Raw genomic sequence first — 19,906 nt, 5'->3', positions numbered from 1 at the left:
TGGAAGGGGGGCTGGCCCCATACATGTAGGCCACATGAGCTTGGAAGTGAGATTGGATTGATTACCCAGCACCAGGAGTTCCGTTTTCTCGCCATTCAATTTTAGCTGAGAGACAGTCATCCAGCTAAAGATTTCTTTGAGACAGGAGGACAGGTGGTCCGGGGAGTGGGCTGATTGATTAAGTGAGACGACGAGTTGGGTGTCGTCCGCGTAAGTGACCAGTTTAATTCCAAAAGGGGCAACTCTCTCCACCAGTGGGGACATATATACATTAAAAAGGGTAGGGCTCAGAGACGAGCCCTGAGGTACCCACATTGGAGAGGAATAGCTCTGGAGCGGATGTTGCCTTCAGTGACCTGAAAGGTTCTATTTTCAAGGACTGATTTCAGCCAGGATAGAGCTGACCCTGTCACTCCTATCCTACTAAGCCGATGACCCAGGATACGGTGGTTCACCGTATCATGGGCTGCACTTAGATCCAGGAGGATCACTGCGGCAGATCCTCTGGAGTCAATGATCTTTCTCGCTTCCTCTACCACTGCCATCAGTGTGGTATCAGTGCCCTGGCCAGGGCGAAAGCCTGTCTGGGAACAGTGTAGGAGTCTACCGGATTCAAGGAAGGCTGATAGTTGTTGATTGACAAATGTTTCCGCCACCTTACTGATTCCTGGTAGTAAAGAGATGGGCCGATAATTGCCCATCTCAGTGGGATCGAGGTGTTTTTTTTTAGCAGTGCCTTTACTATTGCTTTTTTCCAGTTGGACAGTACCGTGCCCTGTTCTAGATTAGGTTGGAAATGGGAGGGCTGATGGTGGCCGCTACTGCCTTCAGGATGTTGAAAGGTGCCGGGTATAGAAGCAAACCGCTCTTGATTGACTCTAGAATTGGAAGGAGCAGCTCCACTGTAATGGGGGAAAATGAAGCTAGGCAAAGGGGTTCTGAAGGATAGGGCTCTGTATAGTCAATCTTTGGGAATGTTTTTAGAATATTTTGAATTTTAATGGTGAAAACTTCTGCCAGTTCGTTACATCGGTGACCAGAGGGGGCAGGAGCTGGGGGTGGGTCGGGGGTTTTCAAGAGTTCCTTGACAATGCGAAATGTTTCTCTGGAGGAGTTAGCAGCGGATAGAATTTTTCCTTCAAAAAAGGCCGCCTGAGTCTTTTTAAGGGCGGCTTTATAGGAAGTAATGGCTAGTCTATATTCCGGTTTTTTTATGCTGGCAAAGTGTTTTCTCCAGACTCTTTCCAGGTTTTTGCAGTGTTTCCTCATATCACAAGTTCAGGAGTGAACCAGGGGGATTTGAAGGTTCCGCTTTTTTTCAGTATAGTTTTTCTTGGCAGTACTGAGTCTAGGGAATTCTCGATCCAGGATGGGAACTTCTCATCTGCTATTACAGGGTCAGAGTCATGGGTGGGGATGGCGAGTTCAAGTTTGCGCTTCCAGGACTCAGGGGCTAATTTGGGCCAGTGACGTTCTAGAATGCGTGGAGCAGGGAATTGGGGGTCTTCATAAAGAATTTACCAGCTGAATGTAATTAGAAAGTGGTCTGAAAACGGAACAGGTAAGGGGTCCATAACCTTTAAGTCAGAGATATTAGAAAAGATAGGGTCTAAAAGGTGACCTTTTACATGTGTAGCTTGGAGGTTTTTAAGAGACAGGTGGTAGGCTGCAAGGTCGAGTGCTAATTCCCCTGCCACTTTATCCAAAGGGTCGTCAAAATGTAGATTGAGATCTCCCAGGACAGTAAAGTTGGGTGAGGTACTGGCCTGGGAGAGTACGGTCTCCAATAGGGAGTTGCAGAATTGTCCCAATGCACCCGGGGGCGATAGATAAGGATGCCAGAGAATGATTTTGAGGGGAAGAGTTGAATGACAAAGTGGGTATTCTCGCAGTCTAGGGTGGGGCTGTCCAGGATGCAACAGGATAGGTGGTTCCTATAGATGATAGCTACCCCTCCCCCCCGCCTTTACCACAGGTTCTGTTGTGGTGCTGGATCAGGTATCAGGGAGGGCTTGTACGGCGTCAGGATCGGAGCCTGGGGAGAGCCATGTCTCGGTCAGAAACAGGACATCAAGTGAGTGGACATAATGTCCATTCATGTAAAGGTAGCTCAATATTTTAAGGCCTAGCTGCAAAAACTTGTTTATAACCTTGATGTTATAAGTTTCAACTCTACCAGGGCCTAGTCAGACTTTTATATGTTGGAGGCTAAGTAGAAATTTGCGTTTGATTATGCATTGACAGATGTCACTGACAAATATACGGCCTGGTCCTCAACATTTATTTACCAATGTGCTTTATTCTTACACTGTAGTCTTGGACCACTACTTTTCCACAGAAGTACTAAATACATTTTGTCGATAAGTTTTTGTTTACGGGTTCTAAATACAGCAAATCATTAACATATCCTGGGCGTAGGTTCTATGGCGCCTTTATATGACTGCCACTCTAGAGAGACATAACCAGGACCCCCTCTAGAGACTGTGTTTTTTGGGTGTTGGGATCCACTGGTGATGTTCAACCCCGTGCCTCCTGTTCGGTGGCAGGGGCAGGGGGATGCATGGTTGATATTAAGTGTATTTTTTCATGTGGTGAGGTTCAAGCAGACACACATTTCCCTATGATACATATTTGTCACAATATTCATGACTAGCTCCGCCTCTGGGGACACTGGAGGCCTTCTCCGAATCCTTACATGAAATGCCAGGGGGCTCCTTGATAAAAATCAAATGGGGAGCGGTCCTTTGCCAGGTCAAATGAAAAGGGGCGGACATTGTTTTGCTGCAAGAGACTCATCTTTTGGAGACTAAGACTCCATGCCTTGCTTGTGGCGACACATAGATGTTCCATTCAGGGCTCACAATGGGATCCCGAGGTACGGGCATCCTGATTCACTGCAGGCCCTCTTTACTGCCTCGGAAAGTATGGTCAGATGCCTACTGTCGCTTCTGGTTGCTGTGGGGGAATTTCATGTGCAGCAGCTCACTATAGGAAGCATGTATGCCCCCCTCCTTTAGGAGCAACCTTCATTTAATGCTTAATCTGTATGTGGGGAGAACTGCTTGGTGGTCTCTGCCTGGTGGGGGGGATTGGAACAATGTTATTAACCCTGAGGGGATAGATGGCCCACCTGGAGTGGGCAGTGCAACCCTCATGATTCCAGGCTTCCATTCTTGTGACTACCTTAGATTGGGCAGATATATGGAGGGTCCACCATCCTGCTGAGACCAGCTATACATATTATTCGTTTGTTCATGGGTCCTTTTCCAGATTAGACTACTTGTTCATTCCAGCCACATATCTACTTAGGGTGTCATCACCCCACATCCACCTGGGGGGCTTGAAGATCATTCCCACATGTCACTGAAGCTTCACACTGGTGCAAACCGTCCCAGATTTCAATAGCGAATGTTGCCATGCCTACTCCAGAACCCGTCCTATAGGGTGACCCTTCAGGACACAATTAAAGAATATTTGGAGAACCCCTACTGTTCCTCTGCTTAACCCTGGCAAAATTAGATATTGCAAGGCAGTTGAAAGATGTTTCGCTATCCACTATCGGTATTGGTACCTGGAAGAATGGAATGAGTCACTGTATGGGTATCGGAATAGCGGTCTATCAAGCAAGGGGTTGCCTGCAAAAATATGAAAAATATGCCAGTTGTGGGTGACTCACAGTGGCATAGTTCTGACCTTGGTTACCACTGTAGATTCTCTCATTAATACTGAAAAGTGACAATACAACGGTGGTTTAGGAGTCCCTTGATCTCTGCATTGGACAGGGGTCCTTACTGAAGGAATATACCACAAGTTGATCGTGGGTGAGGTGGTGGAATTGGTTGATGTACATTTTCAAGGTGTCGCTGGGAATGCTCAATGGGTGGTTACTGCACAGCATGGTTTGATGGGCCACGGTATCCAGATTGTAATGTAAAAATGGAAAATCAATAAAAATATGTTGTGAACAAAAAAAGGGAACAATTAATGGACGGAATGCTGAACAATGCAAACATTCACCCCCAGTCACAAAGATCTTGGGTTTAATCCATTGTTCTTTTACTCACCACACCACCCCAGTTTGAACCCAGCCATATGCAAATCAGTCTTGACCCTGTTCCTCACGGGAACAGTTCAGCCCAAACTGCCAAGCCAGGTCCTCCCTGGACCCGAAACAAGTATCCTAGGACCTGTTTTGGGGTATTACCCCTCATCAGTCAGGCAAGTTTGAATCCAGTGGCACAGTGAGCACTGGCCAACATCTGGGCACACCCTTCCAATGTCAGTCTTGACCCGGTTCCTCTTGGAAACACACAGTCCTGCCCGAACTGCCAAGCCAGGTCTTACCTGGACTGCAAACAAGTATCCAGGGACCCGTTTCAAAGCATCACCCCTGATCAGCCAGGCTAGCTTAAATCCAGTGGTTCAGTGAGTATGGGACACACGTCTGGGCACACCCTTCCCACTGAGGGCGACAAATGCAAAAGGTACAGTTGTTGAACGGAATGCTGAGCAATGCAAAACTTCGCCCCCAGTGACAAAGATCTGGGTTTAATCCATCGTTTTTTTTGCTCACCATGCTACCCCAGTTTGGACCCAGCCATGTGCAAATCAGTCTTGATCCTGTTTCTCATGGGAACAGTTCAGCCTAAACTGCCAAGCCAGGTCCTCCCTGAACCGGAAACTAGTTCAGCATTTGGTCCATCATCCGTTCTTTTTACTTTTGTTGCCCTGAGTGGGATGGGTTTGCCCAGACGTGGGTCCCGTGCTCACTGCGCCAATGTAATCAAGCTAGCCTGGCTGATGAGGGGTGATATCCTAAAACCGATACTAGGATTCTTGTTTCCGGTCCAGGGAGGGCCTGGCTTTGCAATTCGGGCTGGACTGCAGGACAAGACTGATTCGTTTATGGGTGGGTCCAAACTGGGATGGCCTGGTGAGCAAAAGAACGATGGATTCATCCCAGACCCTTGTGACTGGGCGTGAATATTTGCATTGTTCAGCATTCCGTCCATTATCCGTTCTTTTTGCTTCCTATTTGATGGCTTTGCTTCCTTGTCTTGGTCCCTCCCTTGGAACTAAGCTTCTTTCCAACTTTTTGATTGATGACATTTTTTCCCACTGCTCACATTCAGGGACATAATTTTTCTTTTACTCTCAGCACTCTGGTAGAATGCAAATGTTTTCTTGTGCTCTCCCTCGTGTGCTGCGTCCCTCTCAAATACCATCATCCCTGTTTGCTCCATATTGCTCTCTTCTCCGCCCACCACCAGAACACTCTTGATTCCGCACTATGATTTGTTTTGCTTTTTGTATCTCCTTCTCTCCCTCAAAGTTCCTCCATTACTCTCCGGCCCTTCCTCCATTGCCCCTCCACACGCCATCCACCGTGCCAGGCCCTACAATTTTTGTGGGCCCTCACAGCTGCTTTTGCTGCAGGATGCCTTCATTTTAAGAAGTACTTTTGTATGAGTTTAAATTCATTTATTTTATTTACCTCTGCAAGTGGTGTCTGCAGTCTTGAAACTTAAAATAAAATAATAAACAAAATGGTGGCTGTGTCATGCTGTATGTGTGCACATGCATGGTGACATATATGCATGTATAATGATGGACCTCCATAGCATCATGACACATTTATGCGTCTACACATAATCATGCTCATTCTGTTTTTTGCTGATGCTGGATGGCATAGCTAATAAGCAGTCCTTTTTTCCAATGCTACACAGCATCACTAAAAGAGCTACTGGCTTCGGCAATGCTTGTTTTCACGGAAGTGTCTCTCACGTCTGAAGGGGGAGACACTTCAGGGGGAAAAAAAGTGACAGCAGGTCTGACATGACATATTTTAAAGCAGGGATCTGCCTCCAGAAAAAAACAGATGTTTCTCATGTACAGGGAGTTTTCTTTAGCATGTAGGGGACATCCGTGAGCTTTTCCTGTCTGTAGCTGCCTCGAAAAATTGTGTCAGAGATGCTGCCCTAATAAGGCTGTCTCTCTGACATGATTCTCTCTGATCTTCAATCCAGGAAGAGAGTTTTCCAAACAGTTGAGTGGGTAGCAGGTACGCCTTCTTCCTCCGTTCTCTAAATGAGGTGGGAATATGGGAGGTGGTGGATGGGATGGCTGCTAATTTTTGGCACATGTCCCATTACTATCTACCACTAAATCAGTAATTTCCCTAAGTGAAACACATTTACTTAAGCACGACAAATGATTTGAGTACAAAGCAATGACAATGTTGAGATTTGAGAAAATCTGCACATTAAAGTATGAGAATTTCAATACAAATTAAATTATTGTTTTTTTTCTCGCTCAGTTAGAGGAATACATTTACAATGTTCATTCAGATAATCTGGATTTAATTGACAAGGGCAAAATGTCACTTACCCGCAGCTTATTGTGTCATTTTCTTCATTTTGATTCAGGGAATCATTTGCCCACAAAATGGTGTTGTTAATGCAAACTCTTCCTGGGATATTAAGCTCTTGCAGTTCGATGTCATACAGAATGAAGGTATCTGTCATCATTCCAAACACAAGCAGCATACATGGCTGAGCCGCTCCGTGGAGTATGGCACAGAAACTCCCAAAGACCATCAGAAAATTCTCATAACAGGAGGCAAATCGAAACTGGAAGAAAAATGCATCTCTTTAGTGATCGTGAAGTTATTTTGCTACAACGTGAATATCACACGCTTTATTGACTAAATTATTACAGATATTAGGCATAAATCAGACAGGACATGCTCTGAACTGCAGAATTCTGCTCTCTATTTTGGCTGATAATAGAGTATGTGCCCCTTGACACTGGTACTCGGTGACAAAGTGTGTGTAGTGTGGCCCTATAAAGTTGCTGGTTAAATAGGTTTCAAAGACTTGGTCTATTTAACTTAGCGTGAAGGTCATAGGAGATGACAGAGAAAGGGAACCAAGGGAATGGCACTTAAATGAATGTCATATGTGAGCTCCAGTGTGTATTTATAAAAATATACAACTACCAGGAGCACCACTCTGCTGCAGTTGAAAGGCACTGCAAACACACATGGCAAGGAAAGTGTCTTTGCTATGTGGGAAACCCTATTTGTATATACGAATAAGTCACCCCTAAATAATGCCTCCTTAGACCGCGAGGTAGGATTACCAATACATATAAAAGTGCCACACAATATATATTTAGAAAGTGGCACTTAACAGTGACTGGAAGTCTAAAAGCTTCTTGCACTGTGTTTGATAAGCTACATTAAAAAAAAATCCGATTTAATGGTGAAATCATTGTGTAAACGTGTATTTGTACAAAATGTGCCTTTACCAGCTGGAAGAATCCAACTTGGATTTTAGCGTTTTCTTTCCTGTCTCCTTCCGTCCTTCAAGAAAACAAAACAATATATTATTTTTAAATGCATCGCTCGCACAATAGCCTTTGTGTGCAATTTAATGTTGCTAATTTAGAAGAAAAATGCTTACGTTTTCTTATTTTTCTTTGTGGATGCATCTCCATTGGCGTAGGAGCCCCTTTAAAGAGAAAAAAGACAGATGATGCCTGGTTATTTACAATTGCTTTTTACTTTAATCTGCTATTGTTTTATTTCATTCCAAGTCCGGGTGCGACATTTATTGTGCCAGATATACTCGGACGCCACAGGGATAGGAATTTATCAGGTGCAATACATAGCACCTAGATATAGACGTTGTCACGTGTGCTGCCAATATACAAACCAACAAAATCAATCTTTAAACCGTTTTCCATTTTAACAGCTCCCTGCAGATGCATCATTTTCCATTTGATAGCCGCCCTTTGAATATCATGGAGTGTTCTCTCACTCTCTTTAGGGCCCAGACTGCACTTATATAACACTATAAATAAATAAATAAATACATAAATAAATATAGAGGATGGAAGCAACAATTCACGAACGACAGTGTCTTAGATACACCACATAGATATCAGGACATGTTTTGTGGAATTCCAAAAAGAACACTTTGAGTAGAAAAAGCTTATCACAGCGAATAACTGGACAAGTTAGCAAATGAGAGTTTGACCAGCACCTGACTGCAAGGGGCTGTCAGATTACCTTATTGCAGACAACCATGTAGGTACTGGAGATCCAGCGTTTGACTGGGTCTTTTCCTCTACTAGCAGTCGCTATCTGCAAATATTCAGCTGTTTGACACATCAAGCGGTAATATTACTGGGTAAGGTATATGCCACCTGCCAATGTGTAGTGGATGCAGGAGCTGGGTGGTCCCTTCTGTACATTTTCACCCTCAAGAGTCGAAGAGGCTGTTCCCCCAGTCGCATGGAGTCATGGCTCAATGTAACTAAGAGAACTCTTTCTCCTATGCCTGTGCCTTATTAATACCGGTCACGGAGTCGAACACATTTTCACTAGGAACACACGCTACAATCGATGTTGTGCACAGTGAGTGGGCTTTCCCCTAGGAAGCCATTTGGGAAGGGAGTCATGGGCCCCGGGGACCCTCCAAGAATCCACGGCAGGCAGGTGAAGTTGCACACTACACTCTTTCACAAGAGGTGTATTCCTGCCCCACTTCAAAATCCAGCTGGTCCCTCTGTAGTTCATGAGATATCAGGTGTTTGAAATAAATGTGAGTTTGTGCATGCATTGGGACAGTCCATTTCTGTTTAAAATAGGACAGAGATTGGGGCTGTGCACCATCTTACATGATAGGGCACCAGAAGTATAATTCAAACTAAGAAGCTATGCATCTATATATGGGGAACGTGTTAACAGTGCATATCTTAACTAATGAAATGATTTTGCCATTGGCTGAAATGCAATCCACTCTAACAATACAAAGGATGAGTACTTATTTCCTTCTGAAGCCTTCACTACAAATAGCAAAGCTATTCTCACACAGCCAGCAACATGTAAAACTTAAGTACACTGGTCCTACTTTTTAAATACCATGCAACCCTATGGCCTAATATAGGGGTGACTTCTAAGTATTAAACGGGAAGGTTTAGGGCTGACAAAATGTATATTTTGCAAGGTCAAAACCGCTGCTAGAACCTGCACTATAGGCTGCAGTGGCAAGCATGAGGCATATTTACAATGCTACTTTAGTGGTTGGCACAATGGATTCTGCAGCCCACTTGTAGCATCTAATTTAAAGGCTCTGTGTACCTGCAGCACCATATAACTGGGATTTATACGTACATTAAATTTACCAATAAGATGTAGACCAACTTTACTATGTTTAGGGGAGGCAGCACAAGCACTTTATGGCTGATTAGCAGATTTAAAGTGCACAGGAGTTCTAATGCCAACAAAAACAAGTTCAGCAAAAATAGGGGAGTGAAGGCAAAAAGGCTTGGAGGGGGGGGCTTTAATACCACGCCAAGGATGTCAGGTCTAACAAGTACATTCAGAATCTTCAGATGGGATTACTGAGTGATGTTGCAAATTTAAACAAGCACAAAGGATTACTGAGAACTGGGGCAAATATAAACATGCATTCAGAATAAGTCAGTGCCAGTGTAAATTCAATCATTCCCTAAGGATTTCTGGGTGATGTGGAAATTGCACTGCCATAATTGTACGCATTTTAAGGAACTCAGTACTGCTGCCTGAGTCAGTCCTCAGTCTATAAGACTGAGTTAGCCTGCCTGCATTAAACCTTGCTCTCCCACATCCATTCTTGTGCTCACCCACCATTCGAAACACACTCTTACTTTTTCAATTATTCTTCCACGGACTCATTAATTCTTGAATTCATTAATCCATGCACTCTCTGAACAATTAATTGTCCATGCACTGATCTAGTTGCTCATTCATGTAACCATTGATTCGTTCTCACGTTCACCCACACAAAAAAACTTACCATTCACTTGAGAAGCACTTTCAAATCTGTCTGCTTTGACCTTGCTCCTCCCATTGTTCTACCCTGCACTTTACATATATCTGACTTAAAAATCTAAAAACAGGGGCATATTTTAAAACAAGTACGTTTTCAATGCAGCTGTTCATCGTAATACACAGAAGTGTAAGTATTTGACACCGGAGTGCTAAAATATTGCACAATTTCCACTAAAATACTGAAAATGTCATTTGCAGAGATCTCACAATCACCCCTGTAAGTATCTCTTTGCATTTCTTCTGATAGTTACCATTGTCACTGACCCAATGTGCTTAAAGACTAATCTATTCATAAGCCCATCGCTAAATCCATTTAAATTCAGCATCCCTATGTGCAAATACAATTAGCAGTACATTGAGGTAATACTTTTACTTAAGAAAAAAACTCCTTTTTGTCTGTGGTTTTTCTACGAAAATGTTGTACTGTCAAAGAAATATAGGGCTTCATCAGGGAAACGCCGACTCCAAAAGTGCATTTCTTCTCTGTGACGCTCATTATTTCTGCGACAGGCTTTCACGCCTATTTGATGAATCGGGTGAAATGGCTTCTAGGAAAATGATAAATTGCTGCTTAGAAACATTTTACAGTAATAAGTTTCTTTTTTCAAATGACAGCTTCGCAAAGTTTCTAGATGCTCGGGTTTTGTGCGCACCCGCAGATTCTGAGACTTTTTATTCGTAAATTCACACCACCAAAGAAAACAATAAGAGACAACAAAACGTTTATTCCATTAACAAGAAAACCTGCTGCTTGCCTTGACCTTGATATCTATGAACTTTGGTCACCTCTTAGTCAGAGAAGATTGCTGTGGTCCTGTCTACCCTGTAGCTGCTGCAGGTGCAAACAAGTAGCGTTTCTTTATCTATTCAACTTCCTGCCACAGCAGTATACATGACTAATGTAAGGGGGAGGAGGGGAGGGGGGAGGGCATGCTTTCAGTCCACAAAAACGATTATGGAAGAAGGGAAAATTACAATTAGCAAAGTGAACAAACTCAGTATCCATTTGAAAAGGGGGGGCCCTCGGCCCCCCCGCACGCATGGCGGCGCGGCGACCGTCTCACCTCCTCTCCCCTCGGGTCCTTCGACGGTGGGGGCGTGCCTTGGGGGCGCGGCCCACCGCCGATTGGCCGGCGCCCCTCCTGACCCGGATTCAATGGACTGGTTCCGGGTCGGGGGGGGCGGGCGATAGGAGGGGCCACCCGGCCCCTCGGGAATAAGAGGTAGGGAGCGCCCAGGAGACCCCCTTGTCCCTGGACGCTCCCTCGCTGAACGTTGTGCCCCGCGTTCGGGGCTTCTTTGTTTGGTAATTTTTTCCCGCTTTATTTTGCAGGTATAACGAAGCGGTTCGTGGAGCCAGCCGAGCCGTCGTGGGATTGCCTGGATCGGCATCGGCCTGGGACGTGAGGCGGCAGTGGTGGATTTTCCCCTTTTCTGTCCAGGGTCGTCGGCGGAGGACGCGAGGCGGCAGCAGAGGTCCCAGGACGTGGAACTCGCTCCGAGGGACGAGGAAAAGGCGGTATTTGTTGGCGCGAGGGAGGGCAGGGACGAGCAGCGGGCCAGCTCACGAGGGGCCGCCCTGCTAATTTTGTATTTCGGAGGTGTGCTCCGGGACTCAAGGGAGGCCAGATCAAGGGCCGGGGTAAGGCTGCGGGGTATTGAGCGGCAATAGAACAAACCGCATATATAACGCGGTACAGAGAAAGTAAGCCCGCGGGCGGATTGAGCGACTGTTTTGTTACGTTAGCGGCGTCATTTAAACCGCATAGGTAACGCGGTACAAGCAAGGGTTTTCCCGCCTCGGCGAGTCGGAGCGGAGAGGTTGTTCCAGCGGAACACAAGCGTCACGCTTGAAGCTAAGCAGGGTCGACCAGGGCAGCACCTGGATGGGAGACCCCCGGTGAAAGTTTACAATTGTAGGAAAGAAACTGTTTTTCACGGCTGCATTACATTAATGATTAGCTAATTTGTTGTTCATCAAGTGACACAAGGTGTACAATTGTATGGTGAAACAAGGGGCCATTTCTAACAAGGTTATTATTAGTTATTAAGTGATTTATTATTAATGTCATTGCACAGTACATCTATGTAATTATTTTCACGCTACACTGCAGTGTTTATTTATAATTCAGGTTACTGGATGTGACACAAAGGGTGCAATTTTCTTGAAAACGAGGTGACATTTTTGAAAGGTTTTCACTAATGTATTGTTGTAATTTCGAGTAATAAGTGATTTATTGTCATATCCTTACAGTTCTGGGGAGTAAGTGCAGATACGGGTCCAGATTTGTCCTGGCCTTGGACGGAGTGTTATTTTAAATGTCGCTTATACACGGTGATAACACAAGTTTTTAATTCCAGGAAATTTAACGACATTATTGGGGCCATTCACTAGCGGACAGGACGGAAGAGCATCCAGCACGCAACGTGGTGTGAGCAGGGGCCGCAGATCATTATCGCAGGCGAGGACGAGTGACTGGTCGGTAAGAGGGGTACGGGGGGCTAGCATTCATCGCTCCTGGTGGCCGCCGGGTGGGTCTACATTAGGTTTACTCACCCCCTTACATAAGCGGACAAGCCGCTAGTGTTGCGGTCGCCGTTGCATGGTGCTGAAAGCCCCCTGGTGACCCTCCATCTGAAAGGTACACACAGTTGACCTGTTGGGAACTAAGTAGGCAGCGGGTGTTTTTTGGGGTAGGCGTCATGCCAGGTCCAAGGGGTGGAAAAAGGGGGTCCAACATGGAGGCTATGATGCGGGCTATGATGCGGGAGATGAGCGACATTAAGCAACAGCTAGGACAAATTAAGGAGCGGGAAGCTCGGTTGGAGGACAGAGAGGGCGAGGCACCGGGCCCGTCCGGGAGACCGATCCGCAAGAGGGTGGCACCAGTGCCAAGAGGGGAATTTGTCACCCCGCAAGGGAAACCTAGGTCCAAAAGACCCAAGGAGGCGGTCCCCACCCCAGGCCCAGTGGATCCGTTACCCGCCGCACCGCCCGCGGTGGTCCCACCCCCGCATCTGCCTACACCCATTGCCCCTGTGGTGCCGGTGCCGGCAGGTCAACCAGTAGACGCTGGGTCTGCTCCCGCACCGGTACCCACAATCCCGGGTACAGGCTGGCCACACCCGGCGCCCGCCCTGCCAGCTGTGCCAGGACCACTGGGCATAACCCCAGTGGTACCTGTTGTCCCGGGGGGTAATGTAGATTCAATGCCACCCGAATTGTTATCTCAGTTAACGGCCATGATGCCATGGCTCCAAAAAGGGGGAGCCTTCCCGAATTCTGCAGACCATGCGGCAGAGGCGGCAAGGTTTGTAGAAAAAATCAGATCGGCACCGGTCGCCGACAGTGTTGCATTGCCAATTTCTTCTCCCCTTGCAGGTCCAAGTGTTCCCCAGCTGGACGGAGTTAAAGGGCAGCCGCCCCCGGTGCCCGCACTTGGTAAGGAAGTGGCATTGCCGCTCTTAGGGGACGGTGTGATACCTTCCAGGAGCGAAAATCTAGCTCAGCATGTGTCATTAGCTGTGAAAGAAATGATTTGGGCTGATAAATACGTGTACATTTATTCTTTATTGTTGGATAATAGGGAAATGGAGCAGGCAAAAGCACTGAAAGAGTGGATGCTCCCAAGTGAATGGAGGGCGCAGTGTACTAGATTCAGGGTTGAGGAAAATCTCAATAATTGGATGCAAGCATGGGCTGTTTTCACTGCAATTAAGGCTGAGCGTCCTCCAGATCTGCAGGCTGCATTGGCTTGCTACTCGAGCAGGATTGTGGGGTGGAGTCAACAGTATTCTGGGGATGCATGGAAGGGTTATGATGTCAATTTTAGGAAGGCATTGGAATTCAATAGATCGTTGCCATGGGACTCGGTAGATTCCTTGGCTTGGCACAAACAGTTCTCTGACACTGCACCTCCCCCTCAGTTCGGTGCGGTCAAGGTGTTCACTAGACCGCAGCAGCCCTTTCGGCCCCCTCAAACGAGTGAAGTACCTGGGAAATTTAGGGCAGGTGGGCCAGAGAAGAAAGGGGTGTGCTGGGATTTTAATAGGCGTACCTGCACAAGGGCCGCGTGTAAGTTTAGGCATGCATGTTCCTCCTGTGGGCACCCCTCTCATCCAGAAACTACCTGTAGGTCCAAGCAAGGTAACACAGGACAGAGGGGTAGGGGAAAGCCACTATAAGTCAGACAGGTTACGCCCCCCCACTCCAGTGGATGTGGTGGCAATGATTCCATTGCTGAACAGATACCCTGACCACAAAGCGGCCACCCTACTCCAGGAAGGTTTTTCTAAAGGTTTTAGGATCCCGGCCGGGGGATACACAGGCAGTACGCACTGTAGAAATCAATTATCAGTCACACACAATCCGGCTGTTGTGGCCGCCAAAATTGACAAGGAGCTTTCCTTAGGCAGGATCTCTGGCCCTTTTCCTGCAGTGCCAGTACCCAATTTTGTGTGTTCCCCACTGGGAGTTGTCCCCAAGAAAGAGAAGGGGCAATTCAGATTGATTCATAACCTGTCAGCGCCAAAGGGGGCGTCACTGAATGATGCCATTGACGAAGGTATCTGTAGTGTTAAGTACGCCTCTTTTGATCAGGCTGTTACCTTATTGCAGGCCACTGGACCCGGGGCGCTGATGGCGAAATCAGACATAGAATCCGCCTTCCGCCTCCTCCCAGTCCACCCGGCGGACCAGCATCTTTTAGGTTTCACCTTTAGGGATAGGTTCTACATGGACAAATGCATGCCTATGGGTTGTTCTATTTCTTGCGCCTACTTTGAGATGTTTAGTTCATTTCTTGAATGGGCCATGAGACAAGTGACGGGCCATCAAAGGATCATGCATTACTTAGATGATTTCCTCTTCCTCGGTACAGCGGGTTCTCAGGAGTGCGCACTGGCATTGCAGGAATTTTGCGTGCTCATGCGGGCTTTTGGGGTCCCGCTTGCGCCTGGGAAGACGGTGGGCCCGACCACCTGCTTGGAATTTCTGGGCATCGAGATTGACTCAATGGAGAGATGTTTTAGACTACCTAAGGACAAGGTGTGCAAATTCAAGACATCGCTACAGTTATGCCTCCGGAAGGAGAAGGTCACTTTGCAGCAATTACAGGAGGTGGTAGGGCAACTGAATTTCGCACTAAGAATCATCCCAATGGCTCGCCCCTTCTCTCGCTCCATCGCGCACGCGATGAAGGGGCTGAGGGAAAAGCACCACCGCACGCGCCTATCGTCTGAAATTCGCCAGGATATGCTTATTTGGATGGCATTCCTGGAGGATTTTAACGGTAGGGTGGTCTGGCCCGACCCGCTCACGACATCAGCGGAGTTGGGACTATGGACTGATGCGGCCGGTAGTGTGGGCTTTGGTGCCATCCTAGGGAATAGGTGGGTCGCTCAACAATGGCCAGAAGAATGGAACACATGGGGTTTGCTCAGCAACATTGGCTTCCTGGAACTTTTTCCAATATGGGTGGCACTGATGGTTTGGCCCGAACACCTATGTAACCAATCAGTGGTGTTTTGGTCAGATAACATGACAGTGGTGGAATGTATCAATCAGCAGGGGGCGCGGTGTCCTTTCATACTTCGTCTGGTCAAAGAAATTGTTCTGCGGTGCCTTAAACTGAATGCTAATTTTAGAGCCAAACATGTCCCTGGTGTTTTAAACAATGCTGCTGACTCCCTTTCTCGCTTCAAAATGCAGGTTTTCAGGGAACATCTCCCCACAGCAGACCCCTCGCCAGCACACTTCCCAGCAGTACTTTGGCAGATTGGTGCCCCAGATTACAAGACCTCGTGGTCGCTAGCCTAGCCCCCAGGACCAAGACGGCTTACGAAGGGGCGTTTCTGTCTTATTGTTCTTTCTTGGGGCCACAGTGGGAAGTGCTTTGGGCGAAGGAGGATGGGTTTGCAGCCTATTTAGAATGGATGCACAAAGAGGGGCGCTCAGTGGCAGCGGCAACCAGACATAGGGCAGCAGTGTCATTCTTCGCTCAAGCTAGGGGCTTCCGGGATCCCACTAATACCTTTATGATACGCAAGGCTTTAAGGGGATGGCGCCGTATTCAGGGACACCAGAAGGATAAGAGGAAGCCCATGGGGTTGGCCCGGCTAACAGCCTTACTGGGCATACTGGAGATTGTTTGTAACTCGGAGTGGGAAGTGCTTCTTTTTAGGGCGGCATTCTCCCTGGCATTTTATGGGGCACTGAGAATTAGTGAACTTGTGGCAGGATCCAAGTCTGACATACTAGGTGGCTTGCAGAAGGCTGGGGTGACGATAAGGGGTGACACCATGTGGGTGATTATCCAGAAATCAAAGACCGATCAAGAAGCTAGGGGTCACACCATAGTTCTGCAACGGGCCCCCGCCAACCCGTGCTGCCCGGTGAGGCACGTAGAATCACTCATGGGACTATTGGTCGGTTCAGCAGGCAGGGCGTTGCTCTGTCACGCCGACGGGAGCCCCTTGACCAGGTATCAATTCAGGAGAGTGTTCGAAATAGGGGTTACAAAAGCGGGTCTTGATCCTAGAGATTTTGGATCTCATTCCTTCAGGATTGGGGCAGCAACTGAGGCGGTGGCGGGGGGCCTCCCAGTGGAAAGAGTGAAGACAATTGGGAGGTGGTCATCAGACTGCTATAAACGTTATGTTCGGATTGACATGCTATGATTACCTGTCACTCACGCTTGGTCTCTTTCCGCTCTCTTACAGTTTCTCAGACCTGTTACGCAGGGGAGGAATTTGTCGTCGGGCACCGCCAATATTCATCGGCACGGAGCGGCGAACAGGAAACAACAAAGAACAATGTCTGGATTGTCGGTCATTCATATGTGAAGCGAGCGGAATGTGTCTTCCTGTCAGGTGACAAGAAGGAAAGGGCGGCACAACTAGGGTTGAATATCACGTTCTTTGGCAGAGGAGGGTTGTGTCTTCACGAGTTTAGGGGATTCTTCCAAGGGCTGTTAGCACGCCAGCGGGCTCCACCGTCAGTGGTGATACTTCACCTTGGGGAGAACGATTTGGCAACACTGGGCAGGCGCATCTTGATTGAGGAGATTATCTCAACAGCGGGTTGGATAGCTAGGACCTGCCCCGGGTGCACACTAGTATGGTCACAACTAATACCTCGACTTCAGTGGCGGGGGGGTCATTCGGTCAGGGCATTGAATCACTCGGTAAAGAGGATCAACACACGGTTGGATAGGTTGTTTCGAACCCCCGTGTTACAGTCAATACCTCATGGGTGCATCTGGGGTCACAAGTATTACTTGAAGGACGGGGTTCATTTGACAGAAGAGGGTAATGTCCTATGGTCTGACAATATCTGGGCTTGGCTAGAGGGCTGGGATAGGAGGGGTGTGTCCTTAGGCAGGGGCTAGAGGGGGAGGCCAGATCGTCGGTTAACAATACTGGCCTGTGGCGGTAAGGTCATTATCGGTGAGCACATATTTGAGGTCTGAGGGGGCGGGCATCATCCTATGGAGGTTCCCGCCCGGGGGGAGGGGCCTGCGGGCCACTCCCAGTACTCCAGGGGCAAGGTAATATGCAAAGGAGCGCGGGTAGGAGTAGTTCACGCTTTCCTTAGGCTGGTAGCCACCCCGCGCGCGTGGACTCATGACGCCACCGGCGCAGAGTAAGGGCCCTCCTTTAGTGGGTAAATGGAGTTTGGGGCGTAGACCGGGCAATTCCCGGGGTAACACTGCGCATGCGCACTTCTAGGGGGGAGGCGCAGCTTGTAGGACCTGACACCGGTAGTGACCCTGCCATATGGCCAGAAATGTACAAAAATCAAGGTAGGATGTTTAGTTTAAGCTAGGAACAACTTGTATTAGAGTTTTGTTAAGGTCAGGCTCTCAAACTTGTTGATAACAATTGTATAACTGAATGTCCTGCTGATTTTTGTATTCATTGTTGATTATGCAATTAAAACCTTTTTTAATTTCATACTTTAATAAATACGGCCGGGCGACTAGCGCCCGCCTTCCAAAAAGTAAAACACGTCTCGTGTCCACGTTCCTGGGTGTTGGGTGCCGGATTGGGGGGGAGGCGGCAGCTAGTCGCTGACCATGTGAAAAGGGGGGGCCCTCGGCCCCCCCGCACGCATGGCGGCGCGGCGACCGTCTCACCTCCTCTCCCCTCGGGTCCTTCGACGGTGGGGGCGTGCCTTGGGGGCGCGGCCCACCGCCGATTGGCCGGCGCCCCTCCTGACCCGGATTCAATGGACTGGTTCCGGGTCGGGGGGGGCGGGCGATAGGAGGGGCCACCCGGCCCCTCGGGAATAAGAGGTAGGGAGCGCCCAGGAGACCCCCTTGTCCCTGGACGCTCCCTCGCTGAACGTTGTGCCCCGCGTTCGGGGCTTCTTTGTTTCCCACCATCCCTTGGTACAAAGTTTAAGCAGCGTTATGTCCGGTTTAATGGTAAGTTTCAAAGGTATGGACCGCGGGAGAGAGTAGGCTGTTGTTGTATTTTGTGATCTGTTGTTAGGACTTTTTCCCCTTTGTAGAAAAGTGATGTGTGAAGTGAACTGTATTTGAAGATATGTGTCTTTAGGCCTTTTTTCCCTTTGTAGCTATACGTTGATATTGTAATTTTGAGTAACATGAGTGAACCGAATTGTAATGTTATGCCATGTGTCGTTAGGCCTTTTTTCCCCTTTTAGCTATGCGTGGATACTGTTATTTATTAGCCAGTGTAGTTGTCCTTTAGAATTTTTTCCATAGGTCGTGGTATTTATTAGGTATGGGACATGCGGTAAGGTCATTATCGGTGAGCACATATTTGAGGTCTGAGGGGGCGGGCATCATCCTATGGAGGTTCCCGCCCGGGGGGAGGGGCCTGCGGGCCACTCCCAGTACTCCAGGGGCAAGGTAATATGCAAAGGAGCGCGGGTAGGAGTAGTTCACGCTTTCCTTAGGCTGGTAGCCACCCCACGCGCGTGGACTCATGACGCCACCGGCGCAGAGTAAGGGCCCTCCTTTAGTGGGTAAATGGAGTTTGGGGCGTAGACCGGGCAATTCCCGGGGTAACACTGCGCATGCGCACTTCTAGGGGGGAGGCGCAGCTTGTAGGACCTGACACCGGTAGTGACCCTGCCATATGGCCAGAAATGTACAAAAATCAAGGTAGGATGTTTAGTTTAAGCTAGGAACAACTTGTATTAGAGTTTTGTTAAGGTCAGGCTCTCAAACTTGTTGATAACAATTGTATAACTGAATGTCCTGCTGATTTTTGTATTCATTGTTGATTATGCAATTAAAACCTTTTATAATTTCATACTTTAATAAATACGGCCGGGCGACTAGCGCCCGCCTTCCAAAAAGTAAAACACGTCTCGTGTCCACGTTCCTGGGTGTTGGGTGCCGGATTGGGGGGGAGGCGGCAGCTAGTCGCTGACCATGTGTAGATCTGGGGACAGTGGGCCTTAACTGTTTGCCAGATCATTTATCATTCAACCAATCAATCAGGATTTATAAAGCGTGGCAAATCCCCCTATAGGGTATCCAGGCGCTTTGGCCCTCTAAATATACATCAAGGGACTTCAGATGAGGTTTCCTCGCTCACTTTCCTGGCATGGAGTGAGCTCTTCTGCTTCCTAGAAACTGCTTCCACTGCAATGAACAAGATGCATAAGGACGGGACTATTTGATGGATAAAGAATGCATCCTGAAACAAAACCCAATGCGCCTCCTGGCTAATGATATTCACATCCACTGCCCTGTGTTTGACTAATATAGGGATTAATGCCTATTATGTGTACAATTAAAGTAAAGAACATTGGACCATTTTCCTCAAAGTATCTGCATATTCCTTTGTTGCTCCAGGATGTCTATTTGAATTGAAAGCACCTACTTGCATAAATTGGCGTGCACTCTACGTATCGTTTTGTTTCTTACTTGAAGTTTTAAGTCTGTTTAGGGCCCCTCGTGGTTGGAAGTCACTTTAGATGTCACATTGAGCCTTCTCTTAGTTTGTTTTGTGTTCTTGTTGGTGCCTGGAACTGGGCCAACGGCCTACGATTTG

General features: G+C 47.7%; 1 protein-coding gene across 1 annotated transcript in view; it reads right to left on the bottom strand.

Annotated features, from left to right (window-relative positions):
* The window catches only part of ABCB11 (ATP binding cassette subfamily B member 11), a 574,638-nt gene that overhangs the window by 238,619 nt on the left and 316,113 nt on the right, over positions 1-19,906 (bottom strand). Inside the window, exons 4-6 of the mRNA XM_078681619.1 lie at positions 7,464-7,511; positions 7,309-7,363; positions 6,388-6,629 (exon numbers count right to left, since the gene is read on the bottom strand). Coding sequence (XP_078537745.1) covers positions 6,388-6,629; positions 7,309-7,363; positions 7,464-7,511 — 345 coding nt within the window. The remainder of the gene's footprint in view (positions 1-6,387; positions 6,630-7,308; positions 7,364-7,463; positions 7,512-19,906) is intronic.

This window comes from Lissotriton helveticus, chromosome 3_1, assembly GCF_964261635.1.
Source record: "Lissotriton helveticus chromosome 3_1, aLisHel1.1, whole genome shotgun sequence".
NCBI classification, from domain to species: domain Eukaryota; kingdom Metazoa; phylum Chordata; class Amphibia; order Caudata; family Salamandridae; genus Lissotriton; species Lissotriton helveticus.
Note: the sequence above shows the minus strand (reverse complement) of the source record. Positions and strands in the feature narration are given on the sequence as shown.